Genomic DNA, 13083 nt, shown 5'->3' with positions numbered 1-13083 from the left:
TTACTTTTGACGAAGATGGATATTGGCTGATATGGCTAAAATTACAACACTGAGTTCTCTTCTCCATTAAATGTATTCAGCTCTTGCGAGGTGGTGCAGGGACCTGAAGGTACACACGATGTTTGGATGAGAAACAGCTTAATCTTCTTTTTCTCTGCTTCTTTGCCAAGGCCATCTCTTTTTTGAGGGAGTGAAATGAGATGCAGCACTTTGACAATGTTCTACACTATTCTATCAACACACCACAAAGATACAGGCTTACAAAGCTTTTTTTCTCTCAGCTAATACTCAAATTGCCTGGTGAGAGCTCTATAATGCTGTCACCAGGCCTTCCTTCCCACTCAACAAAATGCAAAGAAAAATAGTTTTACTCGTTCTGTACAGTCAACTACTTTCATTTTTGTGGCCCGGCTGGTCGAGGGCTGCTTAATGTTCAAACCTACATCTTTCAAAACACACCACCGCATGTAGCCTTGAGATCAGAGACAACCGATGCCAATAATAATTTGCCTAATTTCTTTTTTCTCATATTCCACCACATAAAAGAAAAGTATTTTTTACATGTTTAGATCAGTAATTCAGGGACTACACAATTTCACTGTAACCTTACTTAACTCCTTTTTTCATGTTTATGGATTTTAAAGGATAACTTTGTGTGAACAGACCCATGTCAAATTTCCTCCACTGCTGACCCACTTCCTGCCTGCCTAAATCAGACTGACATGGCTGAGGGATGACTCCATCTAGACACAAAAACAGGGGAATGCTCACTGAATTCTACAGGGCTGATTACAAGCTATTCTAAGCTGTGTCTAATGCAGTTGAGACGTTCCTATTTGTCACCATTATAGCATGCATTTAAAATGTGCATATTCAGAGCCTCGTGCAGCGGTTTTGTTGCATTTGGTTTCATAATATGTCCGATCATTTGCTGCTCAAGCGAAGCTGTTCGGAGCTTAAATCCCGAGTGCTAGCCTGTGGCATTGTTCAGGACAGCACGCGATGTGCTGGTTGCAGAGCAGTCAAGCGGACGGACTGGACTTGCCCCCTTTTCGCTTCATCCCATTTGCTCATCGCCTGTGTTGAGCAGTCGATGGAGAAGAAACAGGCAGAAGAGGAAGAGGAGGAGGAAGAGGAACAGTAGGAGGAGGAGGTCTATTTGTCTGAAAGCTGACATGGGAACTATGACATCCTTGTGTTAAAACACCCAAGGTTTCAAGACTCAGCAAGACAGCTTGAACAGGGAAGTAGATGGACACATCTCAGCTGCAGGGCAGAGCAAGTATGACGAGTAAACTCACCACAGGCCAGTTGTACCCTAATTTGTCCCAGGAGGTCGGCTGTAGGACACGAACCACCCCCTGCTTTCCTCCCTCTCAGTGCACACTTCAAGTGCACACACACACACACAAACACACACAAATATACACACATATACACACATACACACACATACACACACATACACACACATACACACACATACACTTACAAACACACACACCCATTCTCCTTTTTCTTCAGTTTTCAGGCAATGAGAGAGCCACTCAGGGGTAGGGTAGTCATGTTTGCTCCCCAGCTGATCTGACTGCTGCTCTTCTCTGCCTCCCCATTAACTGATGTGGTTGATTGTTGATTATGCCACAGAGACTGGGAACCATAATTAGGAGGATAATGAGAACAGAGATGGCCAATTTTCCCGGAAGATGCTTGCACAAACACAGCCATCAATTCAAACTGTCTGTTGGCAGCTTCACACAATTCTTTTTTTTTAAATTGTTAAATCCATGTGTCCACAAGTGACTCCTTCCAGGAACCCTGGAGCATGGGACATTTTTTGGGGCGATCACATGTTTGTCTGCAGCTGGATGTGAACAACTGCTTCACACACCTGTCTGTGTTGGCCTCTTGTTGGTCACACTGTACATTAACGAAAGCAATCTGTCAAACATGTGAATATTTATACGTTACATTATCAGGCTGCACGGCCCAGGCCTGCATGCATGCATGCACTCACACACATTTGCATTTACAGTCGTGCACATTAACACACATACATGCAGCGCAACGAGGCCCCGGAGCTGCTTGTTAAAGCAGGCAGATGGCTGACTGAGTGAATGGACTGGGTCTTGGAAGCATTTTGCCTGTCGTATTCCTAATGGTAGCCTGCTAGCCCACTGGCTAGGAGGGGCAATATGAGAAGTAGGCAGAATTAAGATGGGAGATGAGAAATGAGAAAATGGCATAAGGCCTGTTTGTGCCACTTGCCAACATGCATCGCCCATTTTTTAGGTGTGCATTCTTTGAATCATTCGACAGCTGGGTTAGCCTCTCATAGGATCATTATTATATCACAACGCTGATAAACACGAGGCAGTCCCGTCGCTGCCTGAGCTCCTGCAGCTCGTCCCAAACTGTCCAGCTCGGCTAGCAGCTTAGCACTATAAACAGTTGGCCATAAAACACATGTTCAGTCTCTCCTCCCATGTGGATCAGGATGTATCAGCGAGACTAACTGTGTCAGGGCAATGAGCTGAAATTAGACACCACTCACAACTTGCTCGCCACACGTGTGGACTTTGGCAGGAATATCCGCTGCTGCAGCTTCAGACTGTTGTCTTGCGATGTGGTGATAACTTTTGAACAGTTTCTTTCTGCGGAGTCATCTTTAATATTAACTTGATTCCGCTCCAGTTATTAGCTGTGCAAATATCAGCGTCTTCTATGGTAATGACCTGGATATTGTCCCTCATTCTGTTCAATGAAATTAATGAGGGTGACATTATGAAGTCCCTTGAATACCTTGGGGATTTTTTCAGTTACGAGTTATGCATAAGGTCAAGGTTATTAAAAACTGAACTGTATATGCAAAATGATCGTTCATTTCCTAATCCTACATCTTGCCTTTGTAATGAACAGTTTAACGCCTCTTTTGCTTAGAAAATATTCACAGGCTTGATGGAAGGCTAGTAATTGAAGGCAAGGGCAAGCAAACTGTTAAGCAAGTGCTGAAATGGTGCCTTCAGGCTTAGCTTTGGGGATTAATAAACAGACATGGAAAAAAAATGACAGTTACAATAATCTTACTATAAAAAGTAGGTCAGGAGGAAAAAAAAGGAAAAAATGGTGCAGGGACTTGCCTGATTCCAGTGCAGAGGGCATTTGTGTCTAGTGCCCAAGCTGAAAATTATGTTTGGATTTGAGTGTCGAAGCTGCTGGTAAAATAGAGCAGGGGATTACGCTCGGACCACATGTCCTCCACAGCACATTGGCTTGTTCTGGATGCTGTCGCATCAAGAGAAAGGGTTTTATCTGCATGGTAAACGAGTGTTTAACACACACACACACACACACACACACACACACACACACACACACACACAAACACTTACTGAGCATTTGCACAGTCAGAAAAAAAATGTGTGCGTGCCCGTTCAGGCACATACATTCAGGGTTCCTAAGTTGCCCAGTTTTGGAGCGTTGGAGCTGTGCTGCTGTCCATCAGCTGGCCAATGTCTCCCTTCCCCCAGCTTCCAAGCTCCGTCCTTCCTTTTCCTCCGCCAATGTCATCCTTCCTCATGTGGGAGGAGAAGTAGCAGCCATTTTGGACTCCCCTAAAGGAGACAGGAGAAAATCTCACCTCGCCTTCACCAGCGGCCTCCACAGAAATTGTCTCCCAGTGCCTCCCCTCAGATGATATGTCTGTGTTGTGTTGAGATCGTTAAATTTAGCATTGAACACAGACTTTATTCTGTCAAGGATACACAAAAAATCCCCAGTTATATCAAGTGGAGGGAAACACACCAGGCCTCTGTCCAGCCTGGGTAGAGACGAATGCAGTCAAATTAACATCTGATCCTGTGTCAGTCATTTCTGTTCTTTAGAGGCTGTACAGACATTTTTCAAAATTAATTTGCAACAAGGTTTAAATGGTTGAATCCTGGATCAGAGTGCAACATGTAACCACATATAAAACGGAAAGTGAATTTCCCCCAGTGATCTCTCATGTGCCCTAAATCAGTCTGGCATGTTTGATAACCACAGGGTGTCGTCTACGGGTGTGATCCTGGTGAGGATGTTTGCCGCGAGGGATGGCGCTTAACGTGCAGCTTATTTCTTTTGCCACGCCGTACTGTGAACTACAGGAATCCAACAGTGAGTGTTCCCCTGAGAAACCACGAGGAGTGGGTTTTGCGGTTTGCAGTAAAGAAGACATCCATGGATGGGGGGATGGGGGAAGGGGGAAAAGGGGAAGTGGAGGAGAAAGACATGGGTCTGAGAAGGAGCGTCCTGGAATCCACAAACCTCACAACACCATAAATCCTCAGGGGAGTGTGGATTTATGCCTCTTTTTTCAAGTGTGTGAGGAAATCTGTGCGATCCAGGATGTGGAATATGATGTTATTGTATCGATATTCAAAAATGTGAAAGAGTTGATTTCCTAAAGGTGTCCTGTCAATCTGGTTCCCTGCGAGGATGGGGACAGATGAAGCTTTATGTGTTTTCTCTCCACAGGGATTTAAACTGAAGTAGTGATCAGGCATGTCAAAGAGCAGCTCTTTGCTCCTTACATGGGAAGCACAATGCTTAGAAGTGTGGGATGTTTTGCATGTTAGGCCTCACATGCAAAAGCGGCTGTTGTGTGTCACTAATGCAGGACTTCTCTCTGCTTTCTCTCCTTCCTTCTGACATCTCCACAGCAGTCCAGAGAAAACCAGGTGAGTCTCGAAAGAAGGACAGATCACACTTTCAGTAAAATTGCGGCAGCTAGTTTCATATCAAGTTATGTAATGTACTTTTAAAAATGCACACTAATGCATTCAGTTTTAAACGACAAGCAAAGATGTACCAGTGCTCTTGTCACATCATTTCTAACAGACATTTATTCAGTAAACAACTTGCCGTGCTGCTTTATATTCACATGCTGTGTTGCTCTCTTTATTAGCTATTTGTCTGTTTTCAAAAGCTTCCGAATGCACTCAGGAAAGCTTTGCTTTTAGAGTGATAGCCATGGTTTGCCGTCATGCAAAGCATGCATAATGACAATACAAGTGTAGTATTGGTGTGCTGTTGTTCCTCAAATCTCCTCTCTGTTCCTGTCTTGTTTGATTTTTCTCTTCAAGGCCTCGCACACCTGAAGGCAGAGCAAGGTACTCTCTTCTTTTTCTTTGTGCATCTCTTGTTTTTTTGTTCACTCACCGCCTGGCTTGGTTTTGGGGCGTCATTTTTGCGCTGTGGGCCTTCGCTACCTGTCCATGTGCATTTGTGTGTTGCAGTGCTCCTGTTGTTGCTGCAGAGAAGTGGGAGGGAGCGTGTGTGTGTTGGTGTGTTAGTGGGGAAGGGTGCATGGCGTCATGGCATGTTCCTCACCTTCATTGCTCTCTCTCTCTCTCTCCAACCTCTTTATCTCTCTCTCTCATACCTCTCTCTCTTTGCTTCTGCATCTCCTCACCCTTGTTTCACCCAGGTTTCTGTGTATTACATAATTGTGGACTGCTCTCAGTTCCACGGCTAACGTGCAGTGACACGCTCTACTGTTCCTGCTCAACCTCTGCAGTGACCGGGTAGTGCAGGGAGAAGGGAGGATGAAAGAGTAGAGCAGAAGGGAGGATGAGGATATCACCGGAATTTGTGGAGACAGTTTAGAGGAAGAAAACAAGCACAAGTACGGGAGATAAAGTGAGGAAAAGATGATGATGTTAAGATAATGTGTAACAGTATTTAACCACAACCTTTGCCTAACCATAATTACCATCAGTACCTTGAGCAAATATTTATAGGAATAAATCATTTTGAGATAATTATTGACCTTGAAAACATGAAAACAGTATTTAACAAAATAAACTTATCTTCAGGGAGGCTTAAGTAGTTCCTGAGGGTACAAACTACTTTTTAACAGGAACACATCTTTATAAAGCTGTTTTCAGATATGAACTTGTCGACACTGACATAATATATAAATTCCACTGCGGAGCTCTCACAGCACATCGACACTGGCATCACCCCTCATGTCCAAAGGCTCTCTGTCTTTCCAAGTCGACATCTTTGTCTGCATCTTTATATATGGGACCTCTTTTATCACCCTCAGATATTTGTATTATTTCTTGTTTTGGAATAACTGACTCGGATATTTGCGTTCCCACACCCCCCTCCAGATAATTTCAGTAGATTATCAGGAGGTCAGTGCATGTCTGAAAGCAGATTTATTGTTAGAGATAGTTTCCTAAGTAGGAATCTGACATTCACAGTTAATTCATGACCTTGGAAACAGTAGTTGATAGTTAATTCTAAACTTAAGGATTGTGTGACATATGTTCCTGAACTTTGAGGGATATCACTTGATTATAAAAACATGAGCATTAAATCTTAAATTTGTAGCATCATTCAGTATTCAGAACAGAAGAATAGTGGAAATCACTGGGGAGGCCTGTGTTGGCTTGTGCAGTGGTTCTGTCAAAGCAGCATTTAGAGCAGCGGGATTTTGTACAGAAATATTTTCTCACTTCATTGGAGTTAATAGATCTCTGGATTTGCATACAGATGTAATGTAAATTCTCATTGTGCTTCCACATATAATGCAACTCTGCCCACCAACCGGTTGCAAACAGCCTTGACAGTGTTGACCTTTAAGGTAACGGAGATAACTGGAGAGGTCCCAAAATCGAGGAAGCGATTATATTAACGGTGCTGTAAGCCCTTTATTTTCATCCCCTTCTTTTTCCACCTCTGAATAGCAATGGAGGTCAATAGAGCATTCCTCCTCATTTCCATTTTGCCTCAAACACAACTGGCCACAACAAATGGCAGCCACTGCACAACTCTGACAACACAAAGCTTCCAGTACCACTTTTTTCCAGAGGATGTGCAAATAGATTTTAGACTGACCTTAGCGTGGAGAAGCAATTCCCCAAAAGATAAAATGGATGCAGAATGGTGAAATTGTTGGTAAAGTGTCAGTTGTCTGCTGCCCACATTTGCTTCTCTCATTTCTTCACCATTTGCATGATTGTCAACATTTTGCATGGAAGTGTCAGTTGGCAGTGTACAGGCATATGTTAGACTAACAAAAGTTTATCCCTACTTTTTGCTGTCTTTCTCTGGGGGCTCTGCGTGGGATGACACTCTTCACTTTTATTTCTACGGATCCTTTCTCTCCTCCAAAAACTGTAGGTAGAAGCAAAGGTACAGCAATCCCTATTTTCTTACTGTACACTTATATGCACTTCAAGAGCTGTGTGTGTGTGTGTGCGCGTGTGTGTGTGTTGAATTTGTGTCTGTGCAGCCACTGGTTAATCATTTATTAAGTGTATTCATTAATGTTTGCACATGCTTACTGTGTGTTTGGGGGAGAAAGCGAAAATCAGGGGACTCATGCTTTCCAGCTTATGAGTGCACGTATTTAGTGTTGCATGAAGGATGAGCGATTGAGCTGCAAGATGAGTAGAGAGGGAAATAAATATGGTGTCAGTGCTGGAGATGGAGAGAGATTTTACGCTTGATTATCACAGCTAAATTTAAATTGACGATAGTCGTAGTTTGCTCTACGATGGGTTATTCAGTGTCTTTGCCAACAATAAATATTCATAATGGACTATTTGTGTGAGGATGAGGCGTACTTGTGTGTGTTTGTCTGGATGTGTCAGTTCTGTGTCTGTTGAGAAGAAGCTGATTGGTGAATATGACCTGACATTTGGCTTCATTTGAATGAGGTCATAGCAGCGGCCTTTATGTGTTGCAGTTGTGCAGAGACTATCCTCATTATTCATTTATGAAAGCAATGTGATACACTGTGTAGTTGTGTGTAGTCATGCGTGTTGTTTGTGTGTGTATGCGTCCTTTAGCTTAATAGAGCAAAACAGTACATTTTGGTCATGATTGAGGAAAGATGTGTGTTGACTGTGACCTACCAACGTTTGACCTTTCAGCAAATCAGAGTTTTTAGCCTGGAACCAGATTGACCAGAGATGAATCGTTACCATAAAACATTTTATTCGGAGCAAAAGAAAATTGGAAAACGGGAAAAAAAAGGCAAAGGAACAAAATTGTGTACATAATCATTTTAAGGCCCGAAGGAACTACCCACAGGTAAACATTTTCATGGCAACAGCGAGATCCACCAATCAGAAATGTGACGGTTATACCTGAGGATTGTGGGAGGTGTAGTACTACATCGCAAAACCCCACTATTTTCTCTCAACGTGATTGATATCATTCAGACTTGTGGCTTCTAGTTTGTGGTAAGTCTTACCTCATCAGCATATTATAGCAGTGGTCCGATCAGGTGGAGTGAGAGGATCCCTCTGTGGTTTAGTTGTTTGGGTTGTTGCATAACAGAACGACCCAGGTTTGATGCAGGGCTCTGGTCCTTGCTATGTGGTGTACTGTGTGTAGGGAATTCCTCTGGGCGTTCCAGTTTCCACCAACATCCATCAGAGGGACAAGGGACATTAGATTACCCCTGGGTGTAAGTGAATGATTGTCTCTATATTACCCCTGCAATGATCCCTGGGTAGGCTTTGTGTGGAAAGAAAAAACTTAAAGAACAAAGGTGTCTTATTGTAGAGATATATATGGAGATAATTGTAAAGCACACAGACACAGCATTATTCATGTTCTGTAACTTGTTTCATGACTTTTTCTTGTAACATACTAATGAGTAAAATGAAGATGTGCTTTACAGCTGGTCCCTGTGCCATTATATTCATGTCTCTGCAGTTGTGTGTATGTGCTTGAATGGCACAATGGGCATAAGGCACAGTAAGTGGGAGGCTGGGGAGTATACACCTGAGAGGAGAGCGAGTTGGGGAAGGAAGTGACGGTGAAGAATGAGAGAAAAAGATAGAGGGACCAGGGGAGGATGTCTGATATGTGAGAGCACATATTTCAAATTGAAAATATGGAGCACCTTGTCAGCCCTTTAGTAAAATCTGGGGCTGAAGCCATCTTTCAAGAAAGTTTCGACCCCTTGCACTCAGCGAGGCCTCTTGGCTCAGAGATGCAACTTTTTTTGATGCATAGCTTTGACGATATAACAAACTTTGTAGAAACTATGGCAGTGGAAGAGGGACTGTGCTCCAGTTAGCAACATGCTGCAAATCAACCTGCAGATATATACAGTACATTAGACTCCACATATAATATCTCTATTTACAGTTCAGAGTGTTTGTGGGAGCTTATGTTCATCTATCTACAAATGGCATGATTTAATTTAATCTTTTGGAGCCTCGGAGGAAGAATAATACAAAAGAATACAGGGCAGTCCTCATGTGAGCCTGACAGTCTGAATGTGTTCGTATCTAAATGTGTTTGATAATGAAATCTCATCACGAAAGTTTGCATTTACACTATTCGGGGATTAGAGACATAGCCTGCCAAGTGTTGGTACCCTTTCACCTCATTGAAACAATGCTGTGTTCTTCCTGTGGAAAAGCTTTTGTGACATGTAAAGCTTCATTTCTTTGATTTAGATTAAAACAATGAATTTGTTAACACAGCTGAATACTGGATAATTCTACAAAAGCCTCAAAATGACCCAGAAAGAATTATGGCTACCACTAGAGAGTGTTGATGAATATGTAGATAGTTTTGTAATATTTCGAGCAGACTGTTGTCTTCAATTAGTATCATGTTTTTTTTCAATTATATTGTTAGTTAGCGGTTTAATATTATTGTGTGCACCACCTTGAACATGGGCAAGACAAAAAAAAGAGGAGATAAGAGAGAAAATAATTGGCCAACCATTATCTAGATAAAGGCTGCAGGACCGTCTCCAAGCAGATGGATGACCATGTAACCGTGGCTGCTAACATTATTAAGAAGTCTAAGGTCCATGGACCAGAGCCAACCTCCCTGGTTTTGGCTGCAAAACAAAATTTCTCCCAGATTGAACAGAAGCAAAGTTCGAATGGTGGAAAAAGATCCAAGAATGACTTTAAAACAGGTACAAGACAACCTACAAGATCAAGGTACACCAGTGTCTGGTTGTTGCTGTACGATGCGTCCTGAATGAAAGTGGAGACCCAGGGAGAGCTCACCTTTGAAAGAGAAACATCAAAAGTCTGACTGGAGTTTGCTAAAATGCATGTTTACAAATCACAATGCGTCTGGGAGAATGCCGCGATGGACCGAGGAAACAACAATGGAGGGTTATTGTAAGTCAGATGAGCTCGATGTTCACAGAAGCTGTTTTTCACTGTGTAAAATATGAAGGAGGTTCAGTTATGTTATGGAAATTCTTTGCTGTGTCTGGCTCGTGGTGCCTTGAATCACTGCATCTAACAGCAGCCAAAAATGGATGAGAAGAAAACAGTAGCTGCTCTGAGATGGCCTGCTGTGAGCCCTGATCTTGATCCAACTGAGCATCTGTAGAAAGAGGTGAAACATGCAGTGGGGAGAAGTCACCCATCAAAGCTGAGAGAACTGGAGCATGTTTGCTCAAAGAGTGTCACAAACTTCTAGCACAAAATGTAGATATCTCAATAAGACCTAAAAAAAGTACTTGATGGCAGAGATTGCATCAAAAGTCTGTGCTACAAAATGTTAGGATATGGGTCCCGATATTTTCACCTCGCCAGGGAGGTCATGGTTTCATCTCTGTCAGTTTGTTGGTTTGAAAGAAGATTATACAAAAACGACTGAAAACGTTTTCATGGAATTTGTTGGAGGGAGGCAGAATGGGTCAGGGATGAACTCATTAAAGTTTGGTGCAGACCTGGATCAGAGGGCGGAAATGGAATTGTTTATATTTCAAGTAGAGGGCTATTTTCAATATTTTCACAGACTTTAATTAATCTTGATTTAAGAATATCTGGCATATTTAGGGGACTGATGAGCGTGTGATATGAGACGTCTCACACAAGCCCATTAATGTAAAGCACCAAGCAAAACTGATTTTGTCGTTGCAGTTGTGTCGTGGCTTTTGCATTCGTCTTTTATGGTTATGTGCTTATGTGAGACGTCTTGGCCACCATGCTGTTACGCCAAGGCAGAGGTATTCTAGTTGTTCATGTATATGTATATTTCCATACATATGTATATATATATATATTTTTTTTTTTTTAAGGGGTACAAATAATTTTACCCATGTCACAATTCTTGACATGGGTTTTTGACTAAATATCACAGCCCACTTAAATCTACTGCAGTTGGGACCTGCTTGCAAAGCCTTGATCAACAGTTTTGTTCGAAACCAAGAAAACCTTTTGCCCTCTTTGCCCTGTGACATAATCCCCTCCCCCGTGTCTCATCAATGATATACTTTCAAATCAGAATTTGACCGTGTGGCTCAAGGTCAGAGATGAAACCCTGAGCTACGGCCCGCAGGTCCCGCTGCCAGTGTTACCTAATGACTTTCCACTGAACGCAAATAATACCTGCAAAAAATACTCCTCGAGTTAATTTAACCTTATTGATGTGGTCTCATCCAAATGTAAGTCTCATGATAACCTGTACTTAACCTGATGATAATGATAACATATTGGACATTAGTGCAGGCTAATGAGGAGAACTGGGATGTGCACGGTGTCTTCTATAATAACCCTCTACCTGTGCTATAGATGACAGAGAAATTGTTTCATGACTTGCCAGTGAGGAGTCCACTTTAGTGAGCAGTGAGAGCGAGGAAGGGAGGAAGAGAAGGAGTGAGGAGTTCAGCCCGAGTCTAATCCGCCACATGAAGGCTTAGGACTGAGAACTTATTCTGTGCTTGTGGAGTCACTCTCCCTAATTATCCCCTCAAAGTCCCGCCGCTAAGTTCACACAGACAAGAATTTGCTTTCTGCCTCTGTCATACGCTGTTTCTATTGCTCTCTCTCCCTCTCTCCCTCTGCATATATATATATATATATTCCCTCCCTGCCTGTCACCCCTCCTCTGACTTTGACTCCATCTCTCTCCCTCACCCTCTCTGCCTTTGTCCCACCCTATTCATCTCTGTCTGCTTCAGTATTCTAGTTGGCCTTTCTTACTTTCTCAATCCTCCTTTCTGTTTTTTTGTGTTTGTTTCTCCAGTTCAAAGTACTGTGGACATTCATGCGCCTCTCATCACAGTCAGGCTCAAGATGGGAGTACTGTGCTGTTGCTTAGTGCCTGTCCACAGATGCTGCTGGACTTCAGTAGGATTTATTTACGTACAACTGTCCATTCCCTTCAGAGCTTTTTTGTTAGCTCAGTGGACTCTGACGACTAAACCAGAGATATCACAGTGAATTTTTAGCAGTTAACAGTGCACAGTACCAACACACAGCTCCCCTTCAAAATATTGATCAGTGTTGGGACATAAAAACTTCAGTGTATTCAGCTTTTTCCATTGAGTGCATCACATAGTGTTGCATTATTTGATTTGCTGTTCTGGGGACAGCATATGATTAAACTGCTGATATAATAATGTTCATTATTGATATATGATGATGTAATTACACCAGTGAACACCAGTTGTTATGCTGTCGGTATAATAATGATTATAATAGAAATAAAAAAATAGCACATTTAAATTATACAGTGCTTTTAACAATGCTCAAAAACACTTTTACATTTCAAAAAACTGAAAATGAAAATTACTCGAAATATATAATACAAGTCATTATAACACATTTTTTTATATAAAATTTGTCACATGCTGCCATGACTCATTCAGCCTCTGTGGCCCCAGAGTGAGCTGTGCAAACTTGAGTCCGTGTCAGTTGCGGCTGAAGAAATAAAAAGATCTGGGAGTTAAGTAGAAGAGTGAATCTGAAATCTGTTGCTTCCGCCTCATCTCTGCTTGAAGCTACCTTAGCGTACTAGCATAATCTACCCTAATCAATGTGCAGTTCGTGAGTTGCATTGTGGGTAATGTAGGCTCTATTAAGATGATGGCATGAACGATGGTCTAGAAAAACCTGATTCAGATGCTTTGATCTTGATCCTCCTAAAAGTAAAAGGCTAGCTGAGCCACATGGGTGCTCATGCCCTGGCTGGCCGGACCATTTACTGTATGTCTGTCCCACACATTTCCTGTCTTCGCTGTCCCCATCAAATAAAGCTGCTGTTCCTCACACTACTTGTGGCACAAGGTACCTTTAATGCACCAACTCTGCTTTGCCA

At 42.4% G+C, this 13083-nt stretch overlaps 1 protein-coding gene across 16 annotated transcripts in view; it reads left to right on the top strand.

Moving 5' to 3' along the window:
* nrxn3b (neurexin 3b) overlaps positions 1 to 13083 on the top strand; it is a 269160-nt gene that overhangs the window by 5848 nt on the left and 250229 nt on the right. For 11 of the 16 annotated variants that reach the window (XR_011239243.1, XM_069514505.1, XM_069514504.1 and 8 more), the window contains exons 3-5: positions 4701 to 4718; positions 5124 to 5150; positions 7171 to 7182. Coding sequence is in view for 14 of the 16 variants with exons in the window: in XM_069514505.1 (XP_069370606.1) it covers positions 4701 to 4718; positions 5124 to 5150; positions 7171 to 7182 (57 nt within the window). In the remaining 2 variants the exon portion in view is untranslated. The remainder of the gene's footprint in view (positions 1 to 4700; positions 4719 to 5123; positions 5151 to 7170; positions 7183 to 13083) is intronic. The other 5 variants (XR_011239244.1, XM_069514502.1, XM_069514496.1 and 2 more) reach the window with 3 other exon arrangements.

Source organism: Paralichthys olivaceus, chromosome 19 (genome assembly GCF_024713975.1).
Source record: "Paralichthys olivaceus isolate ysfri-2021 chromosome 19, ASM2471397v2, whole genome shotgun sequence".
Lineage (NCBI taxonomy): Eukaryota > Metazoa > Chordata > Actinopteri > Pleuronectiformes > Paralichthyidae > Paralichthys > Paralichthys olivaceus.
This window is presented reverse-complemented; position numbering and strand designations above follow the sequence as displayed.